Source organism: Scyliorhinus torazame, chromosome 18 (assembly GCF_047496885.1).
Source record: "Scyliorhinus torazame isolate Kashiwa2021f chromosome 18, sScyTor2.1, whole genome shotgun sequence".
Lineage (NCBI taxonomy): Eukaryota > Metazoa > Chordata > Chondrichthyes > Carcharhiniformes > Scyliorhinidae > Scyliorhinus > Scyliorhinus torazame.
Window position 1 is genome coordinate 69,842,475 of NC_092724.1, and position 17,161 is coordinate 69,859,635.

General features: G+C 44.1%; 1 protein-coding gene across 3 annotated transcripts in view; it reads left to right on the forward strand.

Annotated features, from left to right (window-relative positions):
* LOC140395284 (uncharacterized) overlaps positions 1-17,161 on the forward strand; it is a 238,102-nt gene that overhangs the window by 162,325 nt on the left and 58,616 nt on the right. For all 3 annotated transcript variants that reach the window (XM_072482859.1, XM_072482857.1, XM_072482858.1), the window contains one exon: positions 1,919-2,175. In XM_072482859.1, coding sequence (XP_072338960.1) covers positions 1,919-2,175 — 257 coding nt within the window. The remainder of the gene's footprint in view (positions 1-1,918; positions 2,176-17,161) is intronic.

Consider the following 17,161-nt stretch of genomic DNA (forward strand, 5'->3'; position numbering starts at 1 on the left):
ATAGACGAGGACACTGAAATATGTTATGCCAGTGTTGTGCATGCCCGACACAGTAGACCCTGCCCCCTATATCAAAACTCCATCTTGGGAGTTCCTGGATGAGGGTACATGTGGCCTTTGCTGGTCCTTTGATGAGCAAGATGTTCCTTGTCTTGGCAACGCTCATTCAAATTGGTTGGAGGTTCAGGAGATGGGAAAAATTACCTCGCCGGTCACGATAGAGGCTTCGCAGTGGGTGTTTGCAGCATTTTCTTAGAACAAATGGCATCCAGAACAGCCCCCTATTGCCCTACCTCAAACGGGTTAGCGAAAAGAGCTGTACAAACTTCCAAAGCAGCTGTGAAGAAGCAGTCCAGCCGACCACCACGTCTTAGCTTCGCCAACTTTCTTTTGTTTTTCAATACCGCAGAATTATTGATGGGCTGCCGTTTATGGACCCGGTTGTACTTGGTCTTCCCAAATCTGACAGGGAGTGTGGAGGCACGGCAGACCTTCCATAGGAAACAACACATTTGTGTAAAAGGGGACAGATCTTTCCAAGTAGTTGACCTGGTCCTTGTCAGAAACTTGCCTCAGGTCCGCTATGGTTATCAGGCCAAATCGTGTCCCATCCGGGTCCAGTTTCTTATGTAGTGGGCTTGGGTGGCAAGACTATAAGGAAACACTTGGATCACATGAGAAGACGGGGGACCACATCCCCAATTTCTGAACAATTTGAGCCGGCGGCCAGCACCAGTACTCCTGTGGTGAAACCAGGGCAAAGGGGGTTCAAAAGCCTTGAGAAGACCCCATTGTTATCCAGGTTGACTGAGGAAAGTTCTGCTGAAAGTGATGTTGTTACCCCAGAGTTGTAAGAGCCAGTTGGGGGATTAAGATGATCCTTACCCAGGAATTATCTTGCTAGATTAATACTCTAATGGACTGTTTGGGCTCTCCTCTCTCTTGTTTTCTCGGCCTTGTATTATTTTCATAGATAATTTTCATAGAATTTACAGTGCAGAGGAGGCCATTCGGCCCATCGAGTCTGCACCGGCTCTTGGAAAGAGCATCCCACCCAAGGTCCACACCTCCACCCTATCCCCAGAACCCAGCAACCCCACCCAACACTAAGGGCAATTTTTGGACACTATAGAATCATCATAGAATTTACAGTGCAGAAGGAGGCAATTCAGCCCATCGAGTCTGCACCGGCCCTTACAAAGAGCACTCTACTGAAGCCCACGTATCTACCCTATCCCAGTAACCCCCACTTAACATTTTTTGGACACTAAGGGAAATTTAGCATGGCCAATCCACCTAACCCACACATCCTTGGACTGTGGGAGGAAATCGGAGCACCCGGAGGAAACCCACGCACACACGGGGAAAATGTGCAGACCGACCACACAGACAGTGACCCAGCCAGGAATCGAACCTGGGACCCTGGAGCTGTGAAGCAACTGTGCTAACCACTATGCTACTGTACTGTCCATTATATTGTATATAATTATTGTACATAGCTTGTTTATACATATGTTAATTGAGGGACTGTGTGGGGGCGGGTGTGGCATTGCAGCCCTTTTAAGGGGTGTGCCCTCCCGATCCATGTGACTGGTTCGGGCTCTATCGCGCGGGACGTTAGGAACCCCAACCAATGAGGGATTAGTGCAGATCCTGGGAGTGGGATTCCACTCAGAGTGAACCTGGGAGCCAGAGTGTTAATGTCTATATTAGCAACTCTGTGCCTGTACAAAAGTTATCCTTGTTAGTTGCCAATCAACACTTTGTTCTTGATTATTACCATCTACGTAGTACTGTCTCAAGCCACCACAAACACCAATCTAGCAAAAAATAAAATTGGAAATTTAAAAAAATATATAATTAGGGCCTCAAGTTTTATTTACCAACACAATGTTTATTTCCTCTGAATTATTTTCAGGAATGCTCTTTCTCAGCATGCGGAAGTATGTGAACTCACTGTCGGTGATAAGAATTGCTCTACAAGGATGATCGATAAAATTACCTTTGAAGAAAGTAGTGCTATGGCAGGAAGTGAAAAGAAGAGTGCACTTTTCTTTAAGGAAGACTTTGGCCTGACTTCAACTGAGAGAGAATCTGGCATGTTGCGTTGTCCTATGTGCCTTTATTACACCAAACACAAAAGACGAATGGTTGATCATATTCTGGAACACAAAAGTAAAGTATTTATATTTAAACCACATATGACTAAGCTTTGAAGAGTACTGTCTGTGCTGTGAATTCAAACTTCATGGACAGCAAATGTGATTAACCAGATAATTTGTTTGAATTTTTGTAATTTAAGTGAAAAAATTATTACATTAAAAGGTGTATATAAACGTGCATTAAGGGAATATAATTTTTATATTACCATCAGATAAGGTAATATATTTAACATAAATCTACCTTTAAGAATTTTATATTGATTATAACATCTGTAATTACCTTAAAATACAGGGTGCTGAGTTGTGATCTGAAACTGAAGGGTACATTCCAATTTGCAACATTTCCTGACCAAACTACGATTTTGCACTATTTAGAAGTTTTAGACTTCAAGGAACGCTATTATACCTCAGCAGAATAATTGGTGTGCATAACACGATATGACACTCCTGTTCTTGCAAAGAAACACGTTATCCGATGTGCTTTCAAGGCTGGAATATTTGCTACTGTACATAAATGCGTTTAATTTGATATATTTTTATTCAGCACCTGGCGGCACGGTAGCACAGTGGTTAGCACTGTTGCTTCACAGCGCCAGGGTCCCAGGTTCGATACCAGCTTGGGTCATTGTGTGCGGAGTCTGCACGTTCTTCCCGTGTCTGCGTGGGTTTCCTCCAGGTGCTCCAGTTTCCTCCCACAAGCCCCGAAAGACTTTTCACCTGTTAGGTGAATTGGACATTCTGAATTCTCCCTGTGTGTACCCAAACAGGCGCCAGAATGTGGTGACTACGGGCTTTTCACAGTAACTTCATTGCAGTGTTAATTGTAAGCCTACTTGTGGCACGAATAAAGATTATTATTATTAATCTACATGAATATGCACAAATACGACCTACCCAGAAGTTTCTAATAGAATGCAACCATCACATTTGGAGTGATCCATTCCTATGGTTCTCTTGCACTTTGGCAACCTTTTCAGATTTACTAGAATGAGACTGATGCTAGAAGTTGAAAGTAATCCCATTTTGAAGTTATGATTCAGGGACATTGCTAAAAGTGAAAATATCTGCCTTGGCACTTAGCAGGGGAACAGCAAATCCAAAACCTATTCAACTAGTCTCTTGATCAGAATATGGATTGAAGATTGAGAGCATAAATATCTTTTAAATTCAGAGTACCCAATTATTTTTTTTCAATTAAGGGGCAATTTAGCATGGCCAATCCACCTAATCTGCCATCTTTGGGTTATGGGGGTGAAACCCATGCAGACACGGGGAGAATGTGCAAACTCCACACAGACAGCGACACGGGGCCGGGATCGAACCTGGGTCCTCAGCGCCGTAGACAGCAGTGCTAGAGAGCATAAATATCTTGAAACAAATGTGCAAAAATAATTGTGTTCATATTGTAACCCCTCCTCTTACACACACATACATAAAAATAATTTATTTGAATCATCATTTAATGGGAGGTATATGTAAATAAATTGATGTCACTAGTTAAACTGAAAATCAAAGGCCCCCCAGCAGTAGACTTTTGTGTATAGTATTGAGATAATAGTGAAGTGACATAATTCATGTGTTAGAGCAGAAATAGGCCATTCAGCCCATCAAATCTGCTCTGCCATTCAGTGAGGTCATGACTGCTCTGATGTGATAACCCTCAACTCCACTTTCCCACCTTATCCCCATAACCCTTGATTCCCTTATGACTATACATAATGACCCAGCCTCTGCAGCCCTCTGGGTTAAGGAATTCACAGATTCATTACCCTCTGAAAGAAGAAGTTTCTCCTGATCTTTGTCTTTACTCTGAGATTATGCCCTCTGTACCTAGACTCTTCCACAAGGAGGAAACAACCTCTCAGCACCTACCCGGTCAAGACCTCTGAGAATCCTATATGCCTCAATAAAGTTACCCCTCATTCTTTTCAACTCTAATGAGTACAGGCTCAACCTCTCATACAAAAGTCACTCCATACCTGGAATTAACCGAATGAACCTTCTCTGGACTACCTCTAATGCCAGTATATCTTTACTTAGATAAGGGGACCAAAAATATTCCAGGTGTAGCCTAACTAGCGTTTTGTATAGTTTCAGCAAGACTTTGCTATTTTTATACTCCATTCCCATTGGAAGTAAAGGCTAACATTCCATTTGCCTTCTCTATTACCTGCTAAACTTACATGCTAGGTTTATGTGATTTATGCACAAGGGCCCCCAAATCCCACTGTGCTGCATCTTCGGTTTATGTGATTTATACAGCACAAGGACCCCCAAATCCCTCTGTGCTGCATCTTTCTGCAGTCTTTCTCCATTGAAATAATATTCAGCTGCTTTATTCTTCTTCCCAAAGTGCAGAACTTCACATTTTCTTATATTATACTCCATCTGCCAAGTTTTTGCCCACTCATTCAACTGTCTATATCCCTCTGTAGATTATTTGTGTCATCCTCAACTCTTGCCTTTCCACCTATTTTTGTGTCATCCTAAAACTTGGCAATAGTACATTCACTTCCCTTGTCCAAGTTATTAATATATATTGTAAATAATTGTGGCCCCAACGCTGTGGCTCTCCACTAGTTACAGGTTGCCATTCTGAAAATGCCCCGCTATTCCCAACTTTCTGTCTCCTTTTAGTTAGCCAACCTTCTATCCATGCAAATATACTACCCCCAACACCATGGGCTCTTACCTTATTAAGTAACCTTTTATGCGGTACCTTAACAAATACTTTTTGGAAATCCAAGTATATTATATGTACTGCTTCCCCTTTATCTATCCTGCTTGTTAGCACCTCGAAGAATTCTAATAAATTTGTCAGGCATTATTTCCCCTCATTTTTTTCAAATAAATTTAGAGTACCCAATTATTTTCTTTTCCAATTAAGAGGCAATTTAGCATGGCCAATCCACCTAACCAGCACATCTTTAGGTTGTGGGGGTGAAACCCATGCAGACACGAGGATTTATTTCCCCTTCATGAAGGCATGCTGACTCTGCTTGATTATATTATGTATTTCTAAATGTTCTGCTATTGCATCTTTTATAATGAGATAATTGGCCTATAGTTACCTGTTTTTTTTTTTTTTTTTTTTGTCTCCCATTTTGAATAAGGGTGTTTGTTGCATTGGCAGTTTTCCAGTCCTCTGGGACTTTTCCAGAATTTAAAGATTTGTGAAAGATTACTGCCAGTGTATCTGTCCTCATGAAAAGTCACAGACCCTTGTCTGTTTTTATATTACTTGTTTACCATCATAGGTTATCTTCTCACTCTATTGTTTTTGCTCATCTTTTGTTGCTTTTTAAAATTTTTCCAATCCTCTGGTTTACCTGTAATCTTTGCTGCATTATATGTTTTTCTTTCAGTTTAATACAATTCTTCACTTCCTTTGTTAACCATGGTCGAATTGACCCCCTTCTTAAAATCCTTCTTCCCCATTGGGATATATCTTTGTTGTGAGGCATTAACTATTTTCATAAGTGTCTGCCTTTGCTGATTTTCTGCTAAACTCCTTTCTCTGTCCACTCCAGCCAACTCTGCCCTAATTATTTTGTAATGACCCTTATTTAAGTGTAGCATAGTTGTTTCTGACCCAATTATCTCTCACTCAAACTGAAGGCTAAATTCAATCATATTATGGTCACTGATTCCAATCTTTTACTCTGAATTAAACCGGTACAGACTCGATGGGCCGAATGGCCTCCTTCTGCACTGTAAATTTTATGATAAACCTGCCTCATTACACATGACTTAAATCTAAACTAGCCTGATCCCTGGTTGCATCCACAACATATTGTTCTAGGGAACTGTCCCAAATACACTATGACTTCTTCCTTGTTGGACCTCTGCCAATTTGATTTTCCCAATCCACATGAAGATTAAAGCCACCCCTGATTAATGTACTTCCTATTTTGTAGGCCCTCACATTTCCTGATTTATTCTGTCATACTGTTAGGTGGCCTATAGATGACTCCCACCAGTGTCGTCTTCCCCTTAAAGCGGCACAGTGGCACAATAGTTTAGCACTGCAGTCTCATGGCGCCAACGACCTGAATTCGATCCTGGCACCGGGTCACTGTTCATGTGGAGTTTGCACATTCTCCCCATGTCTGCGTGGGTCTCATCCCCACAATCCAAAGATGTGCATTGTAGGTAGATTGTCCACACTAAATTGTCCCTTAATTGATGGAAAAAAAGAATTGGGTACTCTAAATTTATGGGGGGGGGGGGGAAAACTTCTTACTATTGTATTTATTCCAGCTTGTACGAACAAAGCTACCCCACAACCCTTTCCTTCCTACCTGTCCTCACGAAAATTCACAGACCCTTGAATATTTAGTTCCCAGCTATGATCTCCTTGGAACCATGTCTCTGAAATGGCTATAAGATCATATGTGCTGCATGCTATGCGCATTAAGAGCCATTAATTTTGCTTTTTTACCCTTTAGTGACCCTATTTGCTGATTTTTTTTATTTTTTTTTTAATTTTACACCCTGTCCCTTCCTGTCACACACTGGGTATCATTATCTAAATAGCTGCCTTGCAATGCTGGCGCATCCTTTTGCTTTGTAAGCCTCTGTATCCCATCTCCAGAACCATCCCTATGCTCCCGGTTTCGTTTAAAGCCCTCTCTATACAATTTGTAAGAACAATAGTCCCAGCACGTTTTAGATGTAGCCCATTCCAACTGTACAGTCTCCACTTTGCCCAGTACTGATGTACGTACCCCACAAATCAAAACCTATTTCTTCACATCAGTCTTTGAGCCATGTATTTGTCTCTTTAATTTAATGTACCCTATTCCAATTTTCACCTGGCTCCAGTAATAATCCAGGTGTTATAACCTTGGAGGTTTTGCTGTTTTAGTGCCTACTCCACAAACTCTATTCAAAACCTCTTTCCTCATTCTTTTTTTAAAAAATTCATTTACAGGATGTTTGCCAACATTTATTGCCCATCCCTCGTTGATCTTCAGAAGATGGTGGTCAATTGCCTTCTTGAACCGCTGCAGCCCTTGAGGTGTAGGTACACCCGCTGTGCTGTTAAGGGTGGGAGTTCCAGGATGTTGCCCCAGTGACAGTGAAAGAACGGCAATATATTTCCAAGTCAGGGTGGTGGGTGACTTGGAGGGGAACCTCCAGATGGTGGGGTTCCCAGGTTATCTGCTGATCTTGTCCTTCTACATGGTAGTAGTCTTGGGTTTGGAAGGTGTTGTCTGAGGAACCTTGGTGAGTTACTGCAGTGCACCTTGTAGATGGTACACATGGCTGCCATTGTTCATCGGTGATGCAGTGTTTAACTGTTTGAGGAAGGGGGAGCAATAGATGGTGTCAAGCTTCTTGAGTGTTGGTGGAGCTGCACTCCTTCAGGCAAGTGGAGAGTATTGCATTGCAGTCCTCACTTGTGCCTTGCAGATGCTGGACAGGCTTTGGGGGGGTAGGGTCAGGAGGTGAGTTATTCGCTGTAGGATTCCTAATCTTTGACTTGCCCTGGTAGCCACCATATTAATGTGGCTAGTCCAGTTCAGTTTCTGATCAAGGGTAACCTCCAGGTTGTTGATTGTGGGGGATTCAGTGATGGTAATGCCATTGAATGTCATGGGGTGATGGTATACTCTCTTGTAGGAGATTGTCTTTGTCTGGCACTTGTGTGGTACGAATGTAACTTGCCACTTGTCAGCTGAAGCCTGGATATTGTCCAGGTCTTGCTGCATTCAGACATGGATTGCTTCATTATCTGAGGAGTCACGAATGGTGTTGAACATTGTGCAGTCATCTGCAAATATCCCCACTTCTGACCTTATGATGGAAGGGAGGTCATTGATGAAGCAGCTGAAGATGGCTGGGCCTAGGACACTACCCTGAGGAACTGCTGCAGTGATGTCCTGTAGTTGAGATGATTGACCTCCAATCACCGCAACCATCATCCTTTTGTAGCAGATATGATTCCAACCAGCAGAGAGTTTCCCCCTTGATTCCCATTGACTCCAGTTTAGCTAGGGCTCCTTGATGCCATATTCGCTCAAATGCTGCCTTGGTGTCAAGAGCAGTCACTCTCACCTCCTGTTGTTGATATCTAAACGGACAATGGCATCCTCCCCTTCCCACAGCAGTTTCACTCCAGTCTGGAGCAGATGTCCCAACCCCTGGCACTGGGCAGGCAACACCGCCATTTGGACTCTGGCTCCTTTATACAGAAAATGTGTCAATCCCCCTCACTGTCCCCTACTACCACTACATTCTTATGCACTCCCCACCCCCCAAATGGCTTCCTGTACCACAGTGCCATGGTCAGTAAGTTCATCCTCCCTGCAGCCCCCACTGTCACTGAAACAAACTGAAAGAACCTTAAACCTATTGGACAATTGCAGAGACTGACACTGCTGCCCTTTTGTCCCCTTACCTATGCAGTGGAGATTGTGGCGTTTGACTGGGGTGGGCACAGTAAGAAGTCTTACAACACCAGGTTAATGTCCAACAGGTTTATTTGGAATCACTAGCTTTCGGAGTACAGCTCCTTCATCAGGTGAATGGCAGTTACCTACGGACAAAAAAGGAAATGTAAAATCTAAAAATATAAGGTGACTGTGGGATTGAAAGTTGGGGATAAGGCCAATTGTTATTGGAGATTCATAAAGGAGATCAGAATATGTGAAAAGTGTAGGGCACAAGAAAATCCTGCAAGGATTTATCTTGTCATTTATCTCAAGAGGCTTGGAATATAAAAGCAGGGATGTACTTCTGAAGCTTTATAAAGCATTAGTTAGGCCCCATTTAGAATACTGTGAGCAATTTTGGGCCCCACACCTCAGGAAGGACATACTGGCACTGGAGCGGGTCCAGCGGAGATTCACACGGATGATCCCAGGAATGGTAGGCCTAACATACGATGAACGTCTGAGGATCCTGGGATTATATTCATTGGAGTTTAGGAGGTTGAGGGGAGATCTAATAGAAACTTACAAGATAATGAATGGCTTAGATAGGGTGGACGTAGGGAAGTTGTTTCCATTAGCAGGGGAGACTAGGACCCGGGGGCACAGCCTTGGAATAAAAGGGAGTCACTTTAGAACAGAGATGAGGAGAAATTTCTTCAGCCAGAGAGTGGTGGGTCTGTGGAATTCATTTCCGCAGAGGTCGGTGGAGGCCGGGACGTTGAGTGTCTTTAAGACAGAAGTTGATAAATTCTTGATTTCTCGAGAGAGGTAAATGGAGTTGAAATCAGCCATGATTGAATGGTGGAGTGGACTCGATGGGCCGACTGGCCTTACTTCCACTCCTATGTCTTATGGTCTTATGGAAAAGACAAATCAGTGGGACATATTTAAAATCCTAAATATACCTAAATGCGCGCAGTATTCGGAATAAGGTCAATGAGCTGATGGCACAAATTGAGACAAATGGGTATGATTTGGTGGGAATTACTGAAACATAGCAGGAGGACCGGAACTAGGAGTTAAATGTCTATGGGTACTTTGTATTCAGAAAAGATAGACAGAATGGAACAGGAGGTGGAGTTCCTTTATGGGTGAAAGATGACATCAAGGCTGTATTAAGAAATTATACTGGCACTAGGGGCCAAAATGTTGAATTGATCTGGGTGGAAATGAAAAACGCTTGGTAAGAGTAATTTACAGGCCCCGAGCGATGCTCCCAAAGTGGGCCGTAGTATTAAACCAAGAAATAATAAGGGCTTGTGAGAAGGGCACAACGGTAATTATGGGTTGACTGGATTAATCAAATTAGCAAGGGTAGCCTCGAGGGAGATTTCATAGTGTGTGTGTGTGAGGGATTATTTCTTAGAGAAGTATGTTATGGAGCCAACCAGGGAGCAGACTACTTTAGATTTAGCATTATGTAACGAAGAAGGGTTGATAAATAGTCCTGTCGTTAAAGATCCTCTTGGAAGGAATAATCGCAGCATGCTAGAATTTCAAATTCAGATTGAGCGGGAGAAGACGGGTGCCATTTTAGCGTTGGACAGAGGTAATTATACAGGCCTGAGGAAAGAGTTGGCCCATGTAACTGGACGCAAATAATTCAGGTAGGAAAGTTGAGATACATTGGCAAATGTTCAGGGACATATTACATACCTCTCAATTAAAGTATATTCCTGAGAGCAAGAGGAATTGTAAAAGGGAGAAAAACGTTCAATGGCTAAACAAGAAAGTCAAGGAAGACATAAAGGCAAAAGCTAGTGGTAAGCTGGAGAATTTGGAGTACTTTAAGGTATGCCCGAAATAAAATCTAAATAGCTAAGATGAACTACGAAAGGGAATTAGCAGAAAGCATAAACACCGATACCAAAAGCTTCTATAAGTGAATAAAGAGGAAAATGTTGGTCCTTTAGAGGGCAATACTGGTGAAGTAAGAATGGGGAACACCGAGGTGGAGTCACTGAACCAATATTTTGCCTCTGTCTTCACGGTAGAGGATAAAAACTTTACAAAAATTGCAGTTAATGCAGAGGAACTCAGTACAATAACGATCACTAGCGAGACGACATTGAATAAACTAATAGGATTAAAGGCAGATAAGTCTCCGGGACCTGATGGCCTACACCCTAGGGTTTAAGGGAGATGGCAGATAGTGGATGCATTGGTTATGATATTTTAGAATTCCCTGGATTTTGGAAAGGTCCCAAATTCATTTAATGTGACGCCCCTATTCAAAAAGGGAGAGAGGCAAAAAGCAGGAAACTACAGACCGGTTAGCTTGATCTCTGTGGTAGGGAAGTTGCTGGAATCAATCATGAAGGAGGAAATGACTGAACAATGTTCAAAACAATGACTTTGGAAGGACAAAGCTCAATCCACCATTATCAGCATGGTTTTATGAAGGGTAAGTCATGCTTGACAAATTTAATTGAGTTCTTTGAGGATGTAACCAGCAAGTGGATAATGGGAAAACTGGATGTGATATATCTAGACTTCCAAAGGGCGTTTGACAAGGTGCTGCATAAAAGACTGATCCAATTTAATGTGGATAAATGTGAGTATGTCCATTTGGGCCGAAAAAATAGAAAGGCAAATTATTATCTAAATGGAAAGCAGATTCAAAATGCGTCTGGGCAGAGGGATCTGGGTGTCTTCGTTTATGAATCGCAGAAAGCCGATATGCAGGTACAGCATGTAATTAAAAAGGCAAATGGAATGTTAGCGTTTATTGCAAAAGGACTGGAGTATAAAAATGGAGAAGTGTTGTTGCTATTGTATAGGGTATTGGTGAGACCATATCTGGAGTATTATATCCAGTTGTGGTCTCAGTTCAGAGGAGGTTCACCAGATTTATTCCGGGGATGAAAGGATTGACGTATGAGGAGACATAAACAGTTTGGTCTTCTACTCACGGAGTTTAGAAGGGTGAGAGGGGATCTGATTGAAGTATATAAAATACTAAAAGGGATTGATAAAGTAAACATAAACCAAAGGTTCCCCCTTGTGGGGCAATGTAGAACAAGAGGCCACAGATATAGGTTGCGAGGCGGTAGATTTAGGACTGAGATGAGGAAGAACTACTTCTCGCAGAGGGTGGTGAATTTGTGGAACACACTGTCTCATCGTGCAGTGGAGTCTTGAGTCATTAAATGGTTTCAAGAGGAGATAGATATATTTCTGATGGGGGTTTCCGGTGGCAACATGTAGGTGGAGGCTGTTCGTTTGGTGGCTCTGGCCAGAATCGTTTTTTTGGCCCTTTGCACTCCACTTCAGGGGAAAGGTATATGTGAGGATTTGCGGGGAAATCCAAGCTACTTTAAAGATGTCAAAAACCGGTGGGAAAAGGGTGTGATGGAGAGTACGCCGTCAAGCATGATGAGCTCGGAAGGAAAGATAGCGGGAGAAGACTCATCGGGTGGAGTCCTGCGTATTACAGTGAAAACGATGGCCGTGTAGTTTGAGCGGCTGTATACAAAACATTTTGACATGCATCGGACAGAGATGATGACCTCGGTCAAGGAGTGAGTGATTGAGACCCTTGCCCCGATGAAAGAGGCTCTGGCAAAGACTTTGCCTCCTCCAGCCTGTTCATTTTCTCTCCTTGCTCCCGCACTGCCATCATTGTCGCAGCATAGTGACCAGTTCATCTCGATGGGTGAGGAACTGCTGAAGGTGGTGGAGTGTAATTGCGGGCTGAGATCAAAATTGGAGGACCTGGAGAACAGGTCAATAAGGCAGAACTTGAGGATTGTGGGTTTACCCGAGGGGCTGGAGTGCCAGAGGCTGGCAGAGTACTTTGTGGAGATGTTTGCCAAGCTGAAGGGGAAGGGGAGGAATCCTCCCTCTGAGTTGGATAGGGCCCACCTGTCAATCCGGCCGAAGGCGAATTAGCCACAAGAGCTGTAATCGTCTGTTTCCACAGTTACAAGGTGAAGGTGCTGAGATGGGCGAAGGCTAAATGAGATATGGGATATAGGAAGGAAGTGGTATACTAGTATGCCAGGACCTCACAATGGTGCTGGCGAGGCGACTGGCGGCTTTTGGTTGGGCGAAGGCGGCATTGTATAAACGCAACGTACGGTTTGGTGTGGTCTACCCGGTGAAGCTGAGGTTCACGCATAATGGCATAGGAGTATTATTTTGAGACAGTGGCGGAGGCGTTTTGTGAAGGTGAAAGTCTTGGGACTGGACTGAGTTTGGATTTGTTCTTTGTTCTTTTTCTGTTTTGTTGTTTCTCCTTATGGCAGTCTATCTGTATATGTGATGCAGAGCTGCCGGCATTGGACTGTGGTGATCACAGTGAGATGTCTTACAACACCAGGTTAAAGTCCACCAGCTTTGTTTCGAATCACTAGCTTTCTGAACGCAGCTCCTTCATGACTCACCTGATGAAGAGGCTGCACTCCGAAAGTTAGTGATTCTAAATAAACCTGTTGGATTTAACCTGGTGTTGTAAGACTTCTTACTGTATCTGTATGGGTTGGGATGTTTTGGGGACGTTGGAGGGGATCTGTGATTTTTTGGAAGATTAGGGTCTTATTGTACTGGATTGTGCTGGGAGTTTGGAAGGGTTGGGTGTGGGGCAGCCATGCTAGCAAACTTATGTTACAGTACGAAGTCTTACAACACCAGGTTAAAGTCCAACAGGTTTGTTTCGATGTCACTAGCTTTCGGAGCGCTGCTCCTTCCTCAGGTGAAGGAAGCCATTCACCTGAGGAAGGAGCAGCACTCCGAAAGCTAGTGACATCGAAACAAACCTGTTGGACTTTAACCTGGTGTTGTAAGACTTCGTACTGTGCTCACCCCAGTCCAACGCCGGCATCTCCACATCAAACTTATGTTAGCTGGTGAAGGTGGGGGGAGGAGCCACAGTCATTGGAACCTGTATGAACAGGTTTCGATGGGCCCGAGAGGTGTGAATGGTGGGGGATGGGAACGATACTGGATGAGGTGGTTTTGTTGCTAACTTTTGGTTGGCTCTTAATTTGGCTCTATTTAATCACGTTTGCTCAAGAGTCGCCAGGTATCTTTCGACACCGCCACAAGGTTCAGAACCGAATACTGATCATTGACTCGATACACCAGTTACTAAGTTCAAAAGCAATGCTCATTTATTTACACAGTCAAATCTACTCATGCATAAACTCTACAAACTAAACTACAACTATTACTAAAGCCTATACTTAGCTTCGGGCGCCCACTCAGTCAGAGGAACAATGGCCGTTGCTCGGTTCTGAGGCTGCTGGGTTGAGCTGTTTACAGGGTAGCAACTAGGAGCGTCTATCTCATAGCGTGCGTTGACTTGGGACTTACTTGGTCTGATGCAGCTGCTAGGCAGGTCTCTCTTCGGTGAGAGCCAAATCCAAAGGAGAAAGATTCTCCCTTGGGTGATACCTTTTATACTGCAAAGGGCTTCGCGCTCTTGGGCGGGCCTTGAACATGGCCTCAACTAATTGGGTCTTTCCCAATCATCTGTATCGATTTTCCTCCAATGGAGGGGTGGTTCCCTGATTGCTGGGCCTGTCCTGGTGACTGTCGGTCTGCTTTGTCTTAGCTTCTTCTGGCGCCAGGGAGTCTGTCCTAACATTATGTATCTAAATGTTTCCCTTTGGTCCCCGGAGATGGCTCATTAGTATGTAAATCGTTTGGTAGTTTCTGTCCTGTCTGAGCCTTTAAGGTTCTAATCAACAGACAGAGCTTGCACCTGCTTGTTTCTTAGCATTGTCCAATTTTCCCTGCATTCTTTGCGGGTGCCCGTTTTGTAATCTGGCGTGACCATCCCAGATGGCTACACTTCCTCCTTGTGATCCTCAACGCGAAGCAAGCATGCATTACAGAAAAATTAAAAAACTGGAACCTCTTAACAATTCTCAATAAACTATTCTCATTTAAACAATCCAAAAATACAAACAATCCAAAAATAATCTATACATCTTAAACTGTACAAAATAGCAGCACACAAATTTCTCTGGCCTGGCAGTCAGGCACCGAGGTTTACATCTCTTTATTCCACAGAATACATTAAACAAAATGGATGCTCTTTAATCAGTCCCAATGGGTTCGGGGGTCTAGTGAATTCTGAAAATGGGGGACCTAAATCTGTATACCGGGGTGCGAGAGCGATATGCTCTGTTTCGCCATTTCCTGACTCTAAACGTTTGCACAACACTGCAAAGTATCGCCAGCACTAAGAGTGCTTCGACTACATATGAGAGTGAGTACCAGGTGATAAACCTATCACACCAGGTCGGGGTATTGCTAGCTGTCGCTGGGCTAGTTATCTCGGGGTTCCGTGTTATCTCGGGGTGAGAGTCATTTCCGGTTTGTGTGGTAGGGGGTCAGGGGGGTAGCGTCCGCGCGCAACTGAAGGGATCCCGCTAAGATCCATGTGAACACAAAGGCTGTCTTTATCTTTGTCGGACTTCTTTGTCTTCCTCGGGTTCCTGGGTTTCTGGAGTTCTGTGAACACAAGCATAATTTCGGTTATTATCTTGCTTAAGATCTCGTCTGTCTGTCCTTTACTGCCAATTTCCCTCTATAATTGGTCACCATCTGTGACTCCCTCATTTTTTTGTTTTAAACCGAATATTTGGACAAGACATCTAAGAAAAATGATGCCGTGCTGCGAGCCGTCTCGCAGCCGGTGTGGTTTACCATCCCAGTGTTTGAGGATGTAAATAGCATAGGGAAGCAACCTAGGGGTTGCCAAAACCAAACAAAAGAATTTCGGACATAATGAGCCAAAATGGGGTGCGTATGGGCTGCGGCGGGTAAGAAATGGGTGGAATCCCCGGGTAGGACGATGATCAATGCTGTATGTGCTCTACCCGAGCATAGCTGACCAGAGGGGGGGTCCTCAGGCAGGGCGGGGACCAATGCCGTTTTTCCACTGCCTGAGCAACTGGCAAGAACGGGGAAGAATGTGGTTGTCGTGGGGGGCTGCCTCTCGAATTAGGAGAGCAACTATGAGTCGGGTTCTGTCGACAAACTAGTTCCTCTGAACTATTGTCTGGGACAAAATTGTTCCATTAACAGCCGGGGGGCGTTAAAGTAGTGGTGACGTGGGGCTGTGAAAACTTTCTGAGTTTACACACAACACTTAACGATAACACTAACGAACAAACATTCAACAAACATGGTGCAGGTTCCATCAGAAAGGACACCGTATCTCTCCAGCGGTTCCTTTTTCTGCATCATCTGGACACCTCATTGCTCAATAGCGAACAGGGTCGCAAAGGGATTGGTTTGGTGGGAGTCAGGCTCATAAGCCATCACCTTCCGGCTGCCAAACTCTTGTCTGTATTAACCGTGCTAAAGCTGCGTGGGGCGAATTGGGGTCCATCTCATCATCCCGGATGAGCCTGAATGAATTGTCTCGGTGCCAGAATCGTGTGTCGAGGTTGGAGCTACTATGCTTCAATCCGTAATCGCGGGCGGTGGGTCTGGGTCAGGGGCTTTGATATAAGTGGTTTCAAATAGGTCGGTAGAATAATGCTCAGATTCACTGGGAGTGGGGCCTGGTGCAGGGATGTAGTCGTAACGTGGTGTGCTGTGGCTGTCTTCATTGTGATTGCTATCACTGTCGCTGTCGGTTGAGGGAAGGGAGAGGCGAAGTCGTGCCTGAGGACGGGCTGGAGTGGTTGGGCGACGGTAGGAATACGTCATCTGTGGGCGGGTCGTGCTCGTCTGCTGCTGCGAGCAGGATGTGGTGTGTGTGGTTATTCTGTGAGCCGTAAGCCTTGAGCTGGTTTATATGAAACCACGCAGACTTACCATTGGGATAGGTTATTTTGTATACTGGTGGGCTGACTTTGTCCGAACTGGAGTACGGTCCGGAAAACTTGGGGGAAAGGAATGAACTGGGGTTGTAAAGGGAAAGCATAACTTGTTGCCCTACTGTAAACTCAGTGGCGTGTACTGTTTTGTCAAAACAAGCCTTGCTTTGTTTCTTCCTGGTTCCAAGTCTCACTGCTGCGGCGAGTTGGGCTGCCTTTATGTTCTATACTAGTTGTGTAACCGCATTTTCATGCTGTAACTGCGGGGCTGGCCAAATCCAGTCCTAATAAGTACTCACTGCCTTTCATGGGGCGTCCCAGTCATGAGGGTGTGGGGGGGGGTGTAACCTGTGGATTCAGATACGGTGTTTCTTAAAAACATCAAAGCAAATGGGAGTACTGAATCCCAGGTACTATTATTTTGCTGAACTATTTTCCTGAGGATGGCTTTCAATGTCCTATTCATTCGTTCTACAATACCACTTGACTGGGGGTGGTATGCAATATGGAACTTTTTTCTAATTCCGAAAATCGTGAGGACGTTTTTCATTACACGTCCGGTGAAATGGGAGCCTTGGTCAGACTTTATTCTGCGTGGGAGGCCCCATCTTGTAAAGATGTGGTGTGTTAATATTTTAGCCGTTGTCTTGGCCGTATTAGTTTGTGATGGAAATGCTTCCACCCATTTTGTGAAGGTGTCTATGACCCCCAACACATACTTGTAACCATTTCTGCACGGGGGTAGGGGTCCTATATAATCTATCTGGAAATTTGTCCAAGGTCCATT